At 35.8% G+C, this 14231-nt stretch overlaps 2 protein-coding genes across 4 annotated transcripts in view; one reads left to right on the forward strand and one right to left on the reverse strand.

Annotated features, from left to right (window-relative positions):
• LOC120773628 (tachykinins) overlaps window positions 1-14231 on the reverse strand; it is a 49296-nt gene that overhangs the window by 20363 nt on the left and 14702 nt on the right. The gene's annotated exons all lie outside the window — the stretch shown is intronic.
• On the forward strand, window positions 2625-13773 carry LOC120773615 (beta-galactosidase). Of its 2 annotated transcripts, XM_040102617.1 has the most exons (7): window positions 2625-2858; window positions 2926-2970; window positions 10025-10263; window positions 10327-10477; window positions 12021-12084; window positions 12142-12559; window positions 12630-13773. In XM_040102617.1, the coding sequence occupies exons 3-7, from the start codon at window positions 10028-10030 to the stop codon at window positions 13681-13683; spliced, it is 1923 nt and encodes a 640-aa protein (XP_039958551.1). In that variant the 5' UTR covers window positions 2625-2858; window positions 2926-2970; window positions 10025-10027; the 3' UTR covers window positions 13684-13773. The 2 variants fall into 2 exon arrangements, with proteins under 2 accessions (XP_039958551.1, XP_039958559.1); XM_040102625.1 differs by lacking the exon at window positions 2926-2970 and having other exon boundaries at window positions 2625-2802.

Consider the following 14231-nt stretch of genomic DNA (forward strand, 5'->3'; position numbering starts at 1 on the left):
CAATATTTTAACACAAAATTTTGCCAGCTCTTTAAAAACGTTCACGGAATTTGATTCTTGCGAGTTGCAAGAGTATAAAATGTTCGGATACACCCGAACTTAGCGCTTCCTTACTTTTTACTTACTCTGCTGCTTCATACCAATGCACCGGCTGCAGCAAAGACGGCAAGCGCTTTTGGAATGTTTGCTATTTACTGTTACTGTATGCAGATTGCTATGTAAAACCAACGCAGTGGCAATATCCGTTGAAGTGGAAATGAAACAAAAAATATCTGCCTTAGCCGCGAATATTGCAATTCTTACATACCAACAACAAATCTATAGGTATATATGTGCAGCTCACAAGTGACGAAGACTTGCTGCAGCAGTTGCCACGAATCAATTGACTTAAGTAATAACAGGAAATGTTGTTTTCTATTCAATTCAACGGTACATTTGCAGAAACTCCTGTATATTCGGAAAGCATAATTTCATTTCGCGGGCAAAAACAAGGATTTTATCATTATTTTTTTTTGTACATTCTAATAAAAATTATAATTTATTTTACGTACATACATATATTAGCAATTATTTCTGTAGTTGACAGCACTAAAGCTATAATTAAGTCACATATGTATATTTTATTTCACATATACATACATATATTAAGATATAAGAGAAGTGAATCGAACAAACAAATCAAGCATACTTCGTTTAGACGTCCCCGAGCACTCTTGCTTGAAGCATTCAATAATTCCAGTTCCAAAAGAGCTGCGAGCAGAGGTTGCTGTTAAATTTATTGGATCTATGGTAATCATTTGATTTCGTATCCTTTTCTTAGTTTTTTATGTCATTTTAATCACATATTAGGTTAAGTACAGTAGAAATGAATGAAGCAGAAAAAATAATATATAAATATGAGAACACAGTAATGCTTTATCCACGAGGCCAAAGATATTTCCTATTATGAGGATCTGCACTAATAGAAAATGTTTAAGAGGCTCTAAATCAACTGCCGACAGTTTTTTGAGTTTAAATTCTCATTGTAGATGTGATTAGATTATTCTTCAATTAGCTGCTAATCCTCAGTAACATTTACCAAAACTTGGTAGATATTTCAATACGCTAAGATTACTTGCAAAGTGTTTTGAGGCCTCAGGATGACTCAAGTTTACGCATTATTAATTAAGAGCTTGTCAGTCGAGCAAAGGGAACAGGTATATTTAAGAAGTAACTCATCGGAGTTAAATCCTCCTGAAGCAATGTTGATATGTTTAGTCTGTTAATTGTGGAGATAATTGCTTGTCACAGATTATCTATATTCATCACTTAGCGGACTTAACCTCAGAAGCAACTTTTTATGCTGATGCGCATTCTCAGGATGTTTTGGGAACTGTAGCCAATACTCTGTACTTAAAACTATCTTAAGAGTCTATAATTTTATATAATTGTCGTCTATACTAATTATTTTATAGAGGAATATTTGATTGTTTGTTTGAACTGAATAGACTGCGAAACTACTTTACGGATTTGAAAATTTATTTACTTTTGGGAAGCTACACTCTTTCCGTTGAACATAGGCTATATCATATTTTCAAAAAAGTTAGAGATCCTTACTAAAACGCCAATAATGTAACCCAAGGTGCCCGCATTTAATGAAAGTTAAAAATACATTGGTGATCTCTAATAGTATTTCACTGTTCAAAGAACATTGCTCCACAGCTTGCTCTTGAAGAGAAGTCGAAAATTGAGCATAGAAAAATTTGCATCTCACCCGATTGCGCTCGGGGATTGGGAGCACAGGTTATCAAAGTGAAAATAATTGTGTACCGGGCAGTATAAACGTCGCTGAGCTGACGTTTTGCATGTCAACAAACGCCTAAAGCGGGGCAATGCCTGTCGGACGCTATCGCATGCATTTTCACGCAGCAGCGTTATGCTAGTCGCGGAATGTCGGCAAGGGGGCAAGACAAAGCTGAAAACGTGCTTGCGGCGCACGCGATTACTTTGCTAAAGAACAAATAAAAATTAAGTCATACATATGTATGTGTTCGGGTGAGTGGAGATAGTCGTACAAATATGTATAGCATGTTTGAGAATTTACAACAACACATTAGGGGTATTCTCTTGCTCTTGCAAAACCCTTGCACGGTGCACGAATTGCAGATTTTTCCAATGACACGTAAAAAAATAATTGCAACCCTGTGCTAGCTGTCATTTTACTTAAATACAAATTTTGACGTTAAATTGTTGAGGAAATGTAAATTTTAAATAGATTTTATAATTTCCATTTAAATTATAAAGATTTGTTACAGTTTTTTCTGTTTAGAATGAAAGCAGAAGGTGCGCCAATTCACAGTAGCCATGCACAATAGTCCTTTACAATAAATTGACCGAACGGCTGGTTCATATATCACTAGATTCTGCAATGGGTGCTCTCGTGCCCTTGTATATTTTGACTTGAGTCAATCTGCAATCTTGCAAGAGCAAGAGAATCCCCCTATTGTTTCTTGACACACATTTGTGACATATTTACTTTTACAGTATTGTGGGCATCGTGCCTGCCGCGTTCAACTACGGCGAGCCGGTCGCAGTGTTCCCGATTTGCGTGTATTTATGGTTCCCTGCCAGTGCGATCGCCAGTCGAGTGCTCAGTTGCGTTTTGTAAGCGCATAAGTCAAGTTGACTATTAGTTGAGTGACGGCAACGGTGCCGCAGTTCGGGAAAAGCAAATACGAGTACGCGAAATGTTCTAGCCGCACAAGAACGCCAAAGAAGCGTAAGACGAAAACAGAAGTCAACAAGATCGGCGATCTTGCCTAAGTAAATAAGTGATTGTTTAAATACCCGCATTTCAAATTCGTTCATCAAGTGCTCAAGTATATTTTCTATTGGAAATTTTATACTACTTGTTTATTTATTTATTCGAGATTTTCAAATTTTAAGCGGCGTAAAACAGTTTCGTTTTCATTTGAACTCGCTGAAAGTGTCGTAAGTAATTGTTCCTATATTTTGAGTAACAATCGTGTCAGCTATCAGTAACAATTAATTGAATTGAATTACGATCGTTTTAATTAATATATGTATTTAATTGATTTACACTCATATTTGCATACAAACAAGTTTAATAGTTTCTGGAAATATGTGGGAAATGTTCATATCTTCACCGGCAATTATAGCTGGGAATTGTGTTATTTAAAATTTGTATAGAATATTACGAGTAGAAAGCAAAAAAATAAGTCAGGAAAATGTGTTTAAAAGTTAGCATTGCTTTATATACTCTTGCAACATGTTGCACGAAGCATGAGAGTTTTATTCACCTAACGGTTGTTTGTAACACCTAAAACTAATCGAGATAGATGTGGCAATGTATTGGATTAAGATAACGATACGGTCTGAAATCTTGGTCTCTGTCTGCCTGTCCGTGAAAGCGATAACTTGAGTAAAAATTAAAAAATCCTCATGAAACTTGCGATATTTGTTCCTTGGACCCAAAAAAATTGCAGGCGTAATCGCACTGCCTGACCACTGCCACGCCACTAGCCATTAGACGAAAACCTTTAACTAGCACTAAATTAAGATAAGAAATTGTTTAACATTGGGGTGACCACGCCTCCTACATGGTTTGATGTACAAATTTTCCAAACCTCAAAGCCAAAGCTATAATCGCGTAAGCGGTTTCTACGCCAATTAAGAAGAAGAAGAAAGCCAAAGAAACCAAAATTTGTTGAGAAGAACCCCTTTTAGCACCTCTTCATACACTGTAAAACCCTTCATATAACGGTTATGTTGAAAACTGCTACAAGTGCGATAACTCAATGAATAAATGTGCCGGAAGCATTACATTTCACAGCCAAGATGGTGGGGATGGGCTTTATAGGTTCGACTGTAAAAATTTCTCATTGTGCGGGCCACCGCCCACCTTTAGATGAGATCCTGTATCTCAGGAACTACATGACCAACTTCAACCAAATTTGGTATGTGTGATTATCCAAATATTTCTATCATATGGTATACTTTGAAAATCGGATGGCAACCACGCCTACTTCCCATATAAAAAGTTGTTAATTCCATTTGATTATTTAATTTTACAGTATACAAATCAATCATCAATGATGTTATTAGAGTAAAATTTTGCACATAAGTATAATGCCTTAAGGTATTTCATCTTACGTCCAAAAATTGTGGAAATCGGGCTATGCATATATGTATGTACATAACTACATATAATCTGTGAGGTCTAGTATTGAAATTCGGGGAGAATATTTTTGTGATGAGAAGTATATATTTCCTCGACTTTGTAAATTTCTAGTTACGATTATATAACTATAGAAACTATGCAGAGGTTTGGTATTTAAATTATTTAAGTAAATAAAAGCTTGACAAGGTTTACTTGAATTTTACAACTTAAAAGATTGACCTGATGAATCCAATATTTCAACGTTCGGCGTACGAGAATAAAGTAAGTTCACGATACCTCTTGTTTGTGTTTACCGCCACATTATCTTTACAAGTACATAGGTTGCCGATTCATTAATTACTTATAAAGCAACGATGAGAGGTCGTCAATAAACGCCTAAGAAAATGCAATATTTATCTTTACGAGTTATCATCTACAACAAGCAATGCCATAATGTTGTGAGCCAATGGGATTTTTTGTTATTAAAAAATAAAAATTGCGGGATTTCAGTTAAGTAAATTCTGTGCAAATATTTGTTTCTGTTATCTCTATAATGCGTCTTCTGCTGTCATTAGGAGTCACAAATAGTATTTTCGAATCAGAAACTCCCCTCTTTGTTTATTATGTTAAATAAAAAACTGATAACTATGTTAATGACAAGCGTATTTTGTATAGAAAATGACACTGTTGTTAATATTATTACTTTATACGCTTCGAGGGGGATAGTAAGTGAAAATTCTTGCTGTAGAAAAGCATTGCCAAATATTATATTGTAACAAAAAATACGATTTACAAAACGATCGAACGGGGCATTGTTCATAAAATTACCGATGTCACCCGAGCGGACGGAATGAAGTAAACCAAGTCATACTTATATTTTTATAATTGTATAATTATTATTATTATAATTAAATAATTATGTATAATATATTATAAATATACAACGGGCATCGAATTTACAAACGTTTGTAGATTTGCCATAATCAAACACAAGGTATATTTTATCAGTTGCACATTGATTAGAAGAGACTGTTACGAGTTTTTCCTGAAGTACTTAATCTCACAAGTCTGCTTTAGCACAAAAATGTAATTCTATTGATCATAAAGAACACTGAATAATTTCTGACGAATAAATTCTGGATTACATTTCATTTTTTTAATTTATTTGAAGATCTTTTCTTATGTTATATAATTATTATTATTTATCGTCTTTGATATCCAAGTCTTTAATATTCCCTTCAGATCATTAATTTTCAAAACCACTTTTACAGACCAAAATATTTATTTACATATGTATGTTATTTCTAATTTTTTTTTACTTGAAACGCGATTAAGTGGCTTGACATATCAGCCTAAAAATTTTGTATGCAAAGCGCTCTTAATTAATATGGGTCAAATGATTAATACACTCACGAAAGCAGCGTAGAAGAAAAAAAAGGGAAAAATAAAGTATTTAACAATTAAAATAATACAATAAAACTAATTTATTCTTCTGCCGTATCGTGGCAATTCCTTTTCATTAATTTTATATGCAAATATTTTTTGGAACTTGCCTTGAAGTTCAATGCTAAGGCCTTTCTACGAGTACTTGTATAAACCAAAAAAAAAAATCTGTAATAATTTACATACATATGTACTATGTGTGAAAGATATGTAAATGAAAAAGCTGGTTAAAATCAAATAAAATGCCTTTAATTGATTACCTAAGCCTGACTAATCATACATACATATGTATATGTTTAGCAACCAAACCAAACTATGATGTTTTATTCATATTATCTCAAGATAATACAAGATTGCCAGCCAAGAGAGTATTGAACCTGATCATAGTTGAGCTGGGGTTGAACATCAATTTACTATTATAAATAACCAGTTCATAAGGTTTTCAAACTAGAGCTTGGGTTTTGTAATGAATTGTATAATTGAGCTCTTATATCATTCTTATCACAGAACAGCTATTTTTAATAAGTAAACGCTTTGAGAAGTTTTAATTATTTGTAAATTACACCCTGAATTACCATAAGGTGCTTAGAATTTCTATAACTGAATGAAATTTGTTTTTTTTTTATGCCATGATGCTATGGACGGGCTCTAACCATGAGATATACATATGTGAATAATTGTGCAGTTTCATGGCCATTCTCTTGACATGTGGAATAATAATAATCTCATAATATTGATTCGATAGTAAAGTAATAAGGATTAATTAATTAAATTAAAGTCATATTTATTAATTAAATTTATTAGAAAACAGGAAAAAACGTTAATTTCAGTTGCTCCGAAGCTAGAATACTTTTCACAAATATACAAGATAAGAGCTTTGATGTTTCAGTTATCACATAACTGATACGATCTGAACAGTTTCTTCGAAGATTGCACCATTGTATTAGGCAATAATCCATGTCAATTTTCTTGAAGATGTCTCGTCAAATGAAGTATTTTCTTTACAAGCACTTTACTTCGATCGTTCAGTTTACATGCCAACTATATTCTATAGCTTTCTGATATCGGCCGTTCCATTGAGCAGCTTCTTGGTGAGAAAACGATGGGTGCAAAATTACAGATGTATATTTCAATAGCTCAGAAACTAGTTCTCAAATATACAAACACGCAAACTTAGCTATATCGACCAAGCATGTAATGCTGATAATTTTTATACTCTTGCAACCAGTTGCTACAGAGTATTATAAGTACAAGTATAATTCACCTAACGGTTGTACATATCACCTAAAACTAAACGAGATAAGTTGATACGGTTGACCGTCTGTCTGTCCATCCGTCCGTGCAAGCTGTAACTTAACCAAAAAATGAGATATCTTGATGACTTGGTATGTGGGTTCCTTAGTATAAAAAAATTTCGAGTTCGTAGATGGGGGTAATCGGACCACTGCCGCGCCCACAAATCGCCATTAACCGAAAACATATAAAGTGCCATAACTAAGCAATAAATTAAGATATAAAATTACAATTTGGTACAGGATAGTAAAGTACCATACTTTTGATCGAAAATGTGTGATAACTGAAATTAAGGGATATTCCTTATCTTTTATTGGTACGTCTTTGTGCAAAAAATGGGATGAATCGAACCAATTCTTTCCTAAGCCCCCATATACGTAACATAAAGATTTTTGAATTTCGGGGTGACTTTGTATCGCATATTTCGGCCAATATGTGAGTTATTCCAATGAAAATAAGAGAGCGTGTTTTATTCATAACAGTATACCTTTGTGCCTAAAATAGAAAAATTTTAGCTAAAAATAGCCCCTACATAACTAATAATATTTTCGCAAATAATCTGGTGACTTTACTCTATGTGATTGGTTTTGCACATATAGAGTGTGCAAGTGCAAGTTGCAAGAGTATAAAATGTTCGAACTTGGCCCTTCCTTACTTATTATACTATATATATTTTATAAGGTCTCTGATAGTTTATGAGGAAGCAATTCGAAGCTCAATTCATGAATTTTCACTGGTCTGTGACGGTAATAGTCGCTGTTAATAGTCCTTTTTTTCAAGGTAGCCAATAAAAAATATTCCATGCTTTGGAGCGAGTTCATCGTGTACAGCTCATTTGGATGGCTGTCGATTGGACGTCGGAGTGAAATGATGTAATTAGTTCATTGCCATATATCGACGCAAAAACCAGGGTTTATTACGATTGAACATCTCCAAATACTCCATCTCCAAATCTCGAAATCACCAACTCCTCGTTGTTCATTATCAAAAGTGAACCGCGCGGCACCCACTTTGCACAAAGGTTTCTCATTCCTAAATAGTCGTGAGTGATATGACGTACACGTTCAGTAGATATTTTTAGAGTGGCTGCCATCTCGAACAACTTCACTTTATGGTCATCCAACATTTTTTGTCCACCTTTTTAATGTTTTCTTCAGTAAAAATCTATTTCCACTGCGTTCACTGTCTTCGGTACTTATGTCACCACGTCTAAACTTATCATACCAATCCTTGATTGTTGATTTTCCTGCGGCAGTGTCCAGAAATTCGTCATCAAGCCTAGTTTTTTGCTAAACTGCATTTCTTCCCTTCAAAAAGCAATATTTTATTAACATTAAAATAACAATGATATAATTCAAAAAGTAATGATCCGTCAGCTGTCAAATTTGCACAGGCGCCTTTTCACAGTTAGGGCTAACTAAAAATTGGATTAATGCAAGTAGCGTTTTATCTATGTATGTGTCAGGTCGGGAACTTTTACTTTTAACAATCATCGCAGAATTTTTCCGGATCGGACCACTATAGCTTATAGCTGTCATCCAAATTGAAAGATCATTACAGAATAAATATCTTTTTACACCCTTTTATGCTAAAAAAAAATGCATTTGTGAAGGGTATTATATCTTTGGTGAAGACCAGCAGTGTTATAATTGTGCCAAAATAATCATAGATCTCACTGATAGTTTTTTAATTCTATTTTAAAAGTAAAACGACCTTTGATAAATACAATATTATACATTTTTGGTGGTGTCTGTGTGGATTGAGTAACCAAAATAGTATTTCTTTCAATTACGTCATAATTAACTTTAAGTTGCCAACAAAAATGTCGTAGATTCGTAAATATTTGACAATAGTCCATTGACAACTGTCAGTTGGGGTTAATAATCTGTTTCAAATTACTCCAATCGCCATGCTATTTAATATTTCCTTTGTTGCAATTAATACAGTGTTGCATTCGGCTTTGATTGAGATCAAATTATTTCATTTAGTAAAAACGAAAGCAATGCTATTGCTGCAACTCGAGCAGATGTGGCATTTACAACATGCGAGTTAAATAAATCTGTCATAGTCTTTTGTTAATTTCACTTTTGAATGAAAATGAAAAGCGAGTGCCCAGCTGTGCAGGCTCACACAAACATTTCTACATATGCATATGCGTGTAATTTAATGCAATTCCAGTTTTTTTTTGCCGAATTTTTGCAGGCCTTTGCGCATTGCTCTGCCGCCGTGCATAAATATCGGAGCTGTCGAAATTAATTTATGCTGAAATTATCAGAGTGGAACACGGAGCGACTATCAGTGACCACCAGAGTGACATACTATATGTATATTCATACATACATACAAACATGTATGCACTATATATAAGTACATATTGCGTTAATTAACCGCGATGCCCAATTATTTAGATATGCATCTATATATTTGTTTACTGCCCCCTAGCTGAGCTAAGAAATGCAAATAAGTCTGATTTTGGCCTCGCGGCGAATTGTCGAAATTCGCTGTAAAGAAATTATTATGACTATTGTTTGCGTCTATTGGTGGACAGACAGACAGGCAGGTTCTGTAGCATTGATAGTGAAATTATAATTTGACTTCCGTGCACGTTCAAGACCAAAACATACACACGCACATATACATATTCATACATTTGTATGTGGGGCATGCACCTACTAGCCTGCCACTAATCTAATCCAGTTCAATCTAATTTGTGATGTCGTCATACGCGTATGAGGATCTTGACACTCTCGAACAATGCAGGAGTATTATTTAATTAACACTTGTGGATATGACATTTATAGCAACATATTTATTTGAGGTCACCTATAAGTGCAGATGCAGTTACTTCCTGCATATTTACATACTCTTATACACAAACACATACATCTATATACATATATAGTTGCTTAGTAGCAAGTCAACATTGCTGGTTTCTAGCGTCTGCTATTTATTTAGGCACTTGCTGGGCTATATACTTACAAGTAATACATATATATATATGTATATATGTATGTATATATGTATAGTATATACATTCCAAACCACTATATATGTATATACTGTATATATATATACCTATGTACTCTATACGTATATAACCAAATTCTTTATTTCTATTCCTACATTCAGACAATGCACCTCTTAGGCTTAACTTGTTGTCTGCTGCTGCTGGGCGTCCATGCATGCTATGCACACCGCGCACCGGGATCTAGAAACTTTACCGTTGACTGGGATAATGATCGTTTCCTGAAGGATGGCAAGTCATTTCGCTTTATAGCCGGCTCGTTTCATTACTTTCGCGCACATCCTGATAGTTGGCAACGCAAGTTGCAGACATTGCGCGCTTCCGGCTTGAATGCGGTGACCACGTGAGCGCTACATATTTATGCATGCCGTTGAAAAATTTCAAAATTTTCCATATAATTATACAGTTATGTCGAATGGTCACTGCATAATCCGAAAGATGGCACATACGTCTGGAATGGCATTGCCGACTTGGAGAGATTCATCAAAGTGGCCGATGAGTTGGGCCTACTTGTGATATTACGTCCGGGCCCTTATATTTGCGCTGAACGAGATTTTGTAAGTATTCAGAAAATAGTTTTTGTTGTTATTTTATTTATGGCTGTGGAGAATATTCCACATGGCTTCAAATTCTTGAGCTAAGTGAGTTCAGAGTGACTACCACATCGAGGGTTATGGTTTCAAATTCGGACAAAGGCTACAACTATAAATATAAAATAAGATGTTTTCATCACAATGAGTAAGGGGTTAACATTTATAGTGTTGAAATAATGTTGTTTTTTCCTTTAAGGTTGTCTAAAATTTTTAGAAAGTCTTAGGATGCCAAACGCAAAATTTTCACTTCTTTCACATTGGAGAGGGAATGTAATTGCCCAGTGGCTCTCCGAAACCGCTAAAGACATGTCAATTCTTGTCCGTCCAATAAAGAAAAATATACAATTCATGATGTTCCAGTATTGCTCGTATAAGCATTAGGAAGCTAGACTCCGCTTTCGTTGGCTTGAAGCGAGAGTGACGGTCATCTAACAAAATCGTCGTCACAATTTCGTAGATGTGATAGTTAGTTTACCTACTACGGTACTATATAGATAAAAAGTGATTCGACCGACATCAGTTCGCCAACAGATGAAGCATCTTCCCAATTAACTATTTATGCTAATAAGCCCCGTTTCAATCAAGTGATGTTGGCACTTATCATAAAAGCATTTGTGGGTTAGTTTCATTCATCTCTTATAGCTTATTCCCACAGCCAAATTAATTTAGAACATTAAGATTTTAGTTGAGAACCAGTTTTTGCCTTTCGCAAAGCCGGCTACTCGATTAACCATAGGCTTGATTAACGATCAGCTGTTATATTTGCTGGTGTTCTTCATTTTGTATTTTTTCTAATGATAATCAGCTAATTGCTATTTTATCAATGCACACAGCCGAGTTTATAGCCTAGACAAAAACATTCAGACTTAAACACAGCCAATTTTACAGTGTGGACAACAACCCGTAGAGTTGCATCCCAATTTAAACTTGATTTCAATTTGACTAAGAATTAACGTAGTAAAATAAAAGTTTTATTTTGTTTGGTAAATCGATCTAAATCAGCGTTTTAACGACCAAAGGCCGGTTAATTGATCAATTAACTCCAGTGCAAAAGGCTATTAGTTGCGTAGATGAAAAACTATGCGCTGGGACCTTCACTTAGATTATTTAGTCCCACCCTAATACGAAAGCTTAAGAACATACTTGTATGAAGTGTTTCCTCCGAAAAATTTGCGGAACCGCCAAATATATATCAGTATAAGTAGTTTTAACTTTCGCCTAGTGAGGCTCACCTATCTGAATTTCTTCCGGCCGTGTTCCACCTAGTATAACTAAGTTAGGGAAAGCCGAAAACATGTAATACAATATACATCCGATTCTAGCGACTTCCTGGCCGTCGCTTATCTAACCACTCGTATATCAATATTCTCTTACATTCAAGATTCCATAAGAGATACTCCCTTTGTTATACCATAGATGGAAAGCTTTGTAGTTGTTTTTCTGGCCCAAAAATTATCGCGACAAAGAAATAATCAAACTTAAAGTTTTTAAATCTTTTTCATTTCAGGGGGGCTTCCCTTATTGGCTGCTCACTAAGTATCCCAATATAAAACTGCGTACATCTGATGTCAGTAAGTGGTCCAAGGTCTTTTAACATTATTAAGAAATAACAATTGTTCGTTCTATAGACTACTTGTTTGAGGTGCGTACTTGGTACAATGCGCTCTTCAATAAACTCAAGCCATACCTCTACGGAAATGGTGGTCCAATTATTATGGTCCAAGTGGAAAATGAGTATGGTTCCTATTATGCTTGTGATAAAAAATACCGCACTTGGTTGCGTGATGAAACACTCGTACATGTGCAGGACAATGCCGTGCTCTTTACTAATGACGGTCCGAGCGTACTGAGTTGCGGTCACATAGAAGGTGTGTTAGCAACCATGGACTTTGGTGCAACAAATCAGATAAGTAGTTATTGGGCACGATTGCGACAGATACAACCAAAAGGACCGTTGGTTAATGCGGAATTCTATCCAGGTTGGCTCACGCATTGGTCAGAACCAATGGCGCGTGTGCGTACTGAGGCGATTTCAAAATCATTCATGTTTGTATAAATGTATTTTTATGGGCTATTTTGATAAGTTATTCATTTATCTCTCTTCCCGTGACTGTAGTGAGATGTTGGATGTTGGTGCCAGCGTTAATTTTTACATGATGTTCGGTGGAACTAATTTTGGCTTTACCGCAGGCGCTAATGACGGTGGTCCCGGTCGTTATCAACCCGATATCACTTCATATGATTATGATGCGCCAATGAGCGAGGCAGGCGATGCCACGGAAAAATATCATAAATTACGTGAAATTATCGGACGTTATTTACCGCTACCGAATATACCGATACCACCGCCGACCGCAAAGAAAAATTACGGTACTATACGTTTGAATGCCTGCTGTTCGATGCTTTCAGCGAAGGGGCGGGAAATACTTTCGACTGGTGTTGTCGTCGATACAAAGCCGAAAACTTTTGAAGCGCTCGATCAGTATTCGGGTTTTGTGCTCTATGAAACTGTGCTACCCACGTTCAAACGTGATCCTACCATCTTACGCGCTAGTGGCGTACATGATCGCGCGTATGTGTTTATCGACGATCAATTGGTGGGCATACTTTCACGTGAGACACCCATCTATGAGCTTCCCATCAGTCCAACCTACGGCAGGCGTTTGCAATTATTGGTGGAGAATCAGGGACGCATTAATTTTGGGCCGGTAACGGACTTTAAGGGTATCACCAGTAATGTTATGCTCGACAAAGACATATTGACCAACTGGACCATGACCAAGTATCCACTGGAATCGGTTGAGGATATTGAAACGCTGATAGCCTTGGTAAATGCTGACGACGTCAATGTTATACGTCGCTTTCACGAAGAAAAGGGCGGTAACATCTTACCTAGTGGTCCAACTATTTACTATGGACAGTTAACCATTCCTGACGGGCAAGTAGCCGATACGTACTTAGATACGAAAGGTTGGGGTAAAGGATTGGTGTTTATTAATGGCGAAAACTTGGGTCGCTATTGGCCGGTGGCAGGTCCACAGGTGACTCTCTACGTGCCCCAGGAAGTACTTAAGAGCGGCGACAATCGCATTGTGCTCATCGAATATCAACGTACAGCTCCAGCCAATGAGATAACCTTCACTGACACACCAAATTTGGATGGTCATTAAATAGTTACTCAGAACGTAAAGTGGTGATTTTTTTATCTATATTAGTAGATTATATAACTTTACTTTTAATCGATGGCAATAAAGGACTTTAAAAAAAAGCGGGAAAGGATTTTATTTTGGTACTAAACCTTGGGTACCCGAGCCTTGTAGAAGATGCCTTTAGCCGCTGTCCGTTTGTCAGCTAGAGATAATCAAGATGATATAGGACACTATGAAATAACAATAACCATGTGGTTATGGTTCAGCTTATGTTTCATAGTGGACTTCTCATACGTTTAGAAAGTACATTCGATTATACAATTTTTAAAGGGTGGAAATACTAAAGCAAAAATGGTGCTCTATTGGAAGCAAAAATACTCATTACACTGGTAGACACATAATTTGTGACATGAAAATTCTTTGGTGCTTCCAATGCAGTTTGATACCCTGTAGTCAAATCTGAAAACGAAAATTTTCCATCACCCACAGATATTCTGTAACCTGCGGTTTATATTTTACAATACTATTGTGATCAAATTGAAAGGTGTATTTTTAATTTATACTTCGCC

Source organism: Bactrocera tryoni, chromosome 1, assembly GCF_016617805.1.
Source record: "Bactrocera tryoni isolate S06 chromosome 1, CSIRO_BtryS06_freeze2, whole genome shotgun sequence".
Taxonomy (NCBI): Eukaryota; Metazoa; Arthropoda; class Insecta; order Diptera; family Tephritidae; genus Bactrocera; species Bactrocera tryoni.

Excerpts from the sequence above, each read along its gene's own strand:
- LOC120773615 (XM_040102617.1), top strand. The coding sequence starts at position 10,028 with ATGCACCTCTTAGGCTTAACTTGTTGTCTGCTGCTGCTGGGCGTCCAT. Across the intron at positions 10,264-10,326 it reads GGCTTGAATGCGGTGACCAC|TTATGTCGAATGGTCACTGC; the intron begins GTGAGCGCTACA and ends ATAATTATACAG. Across the intron at positions 10,478-12,020 it reads TTTGCGCTGAACGAGATTTT|GGGGGCTTCCCTTATTGGCT; the intron begins GTAAGTATTCAG and ends TTTTCATTTCAG.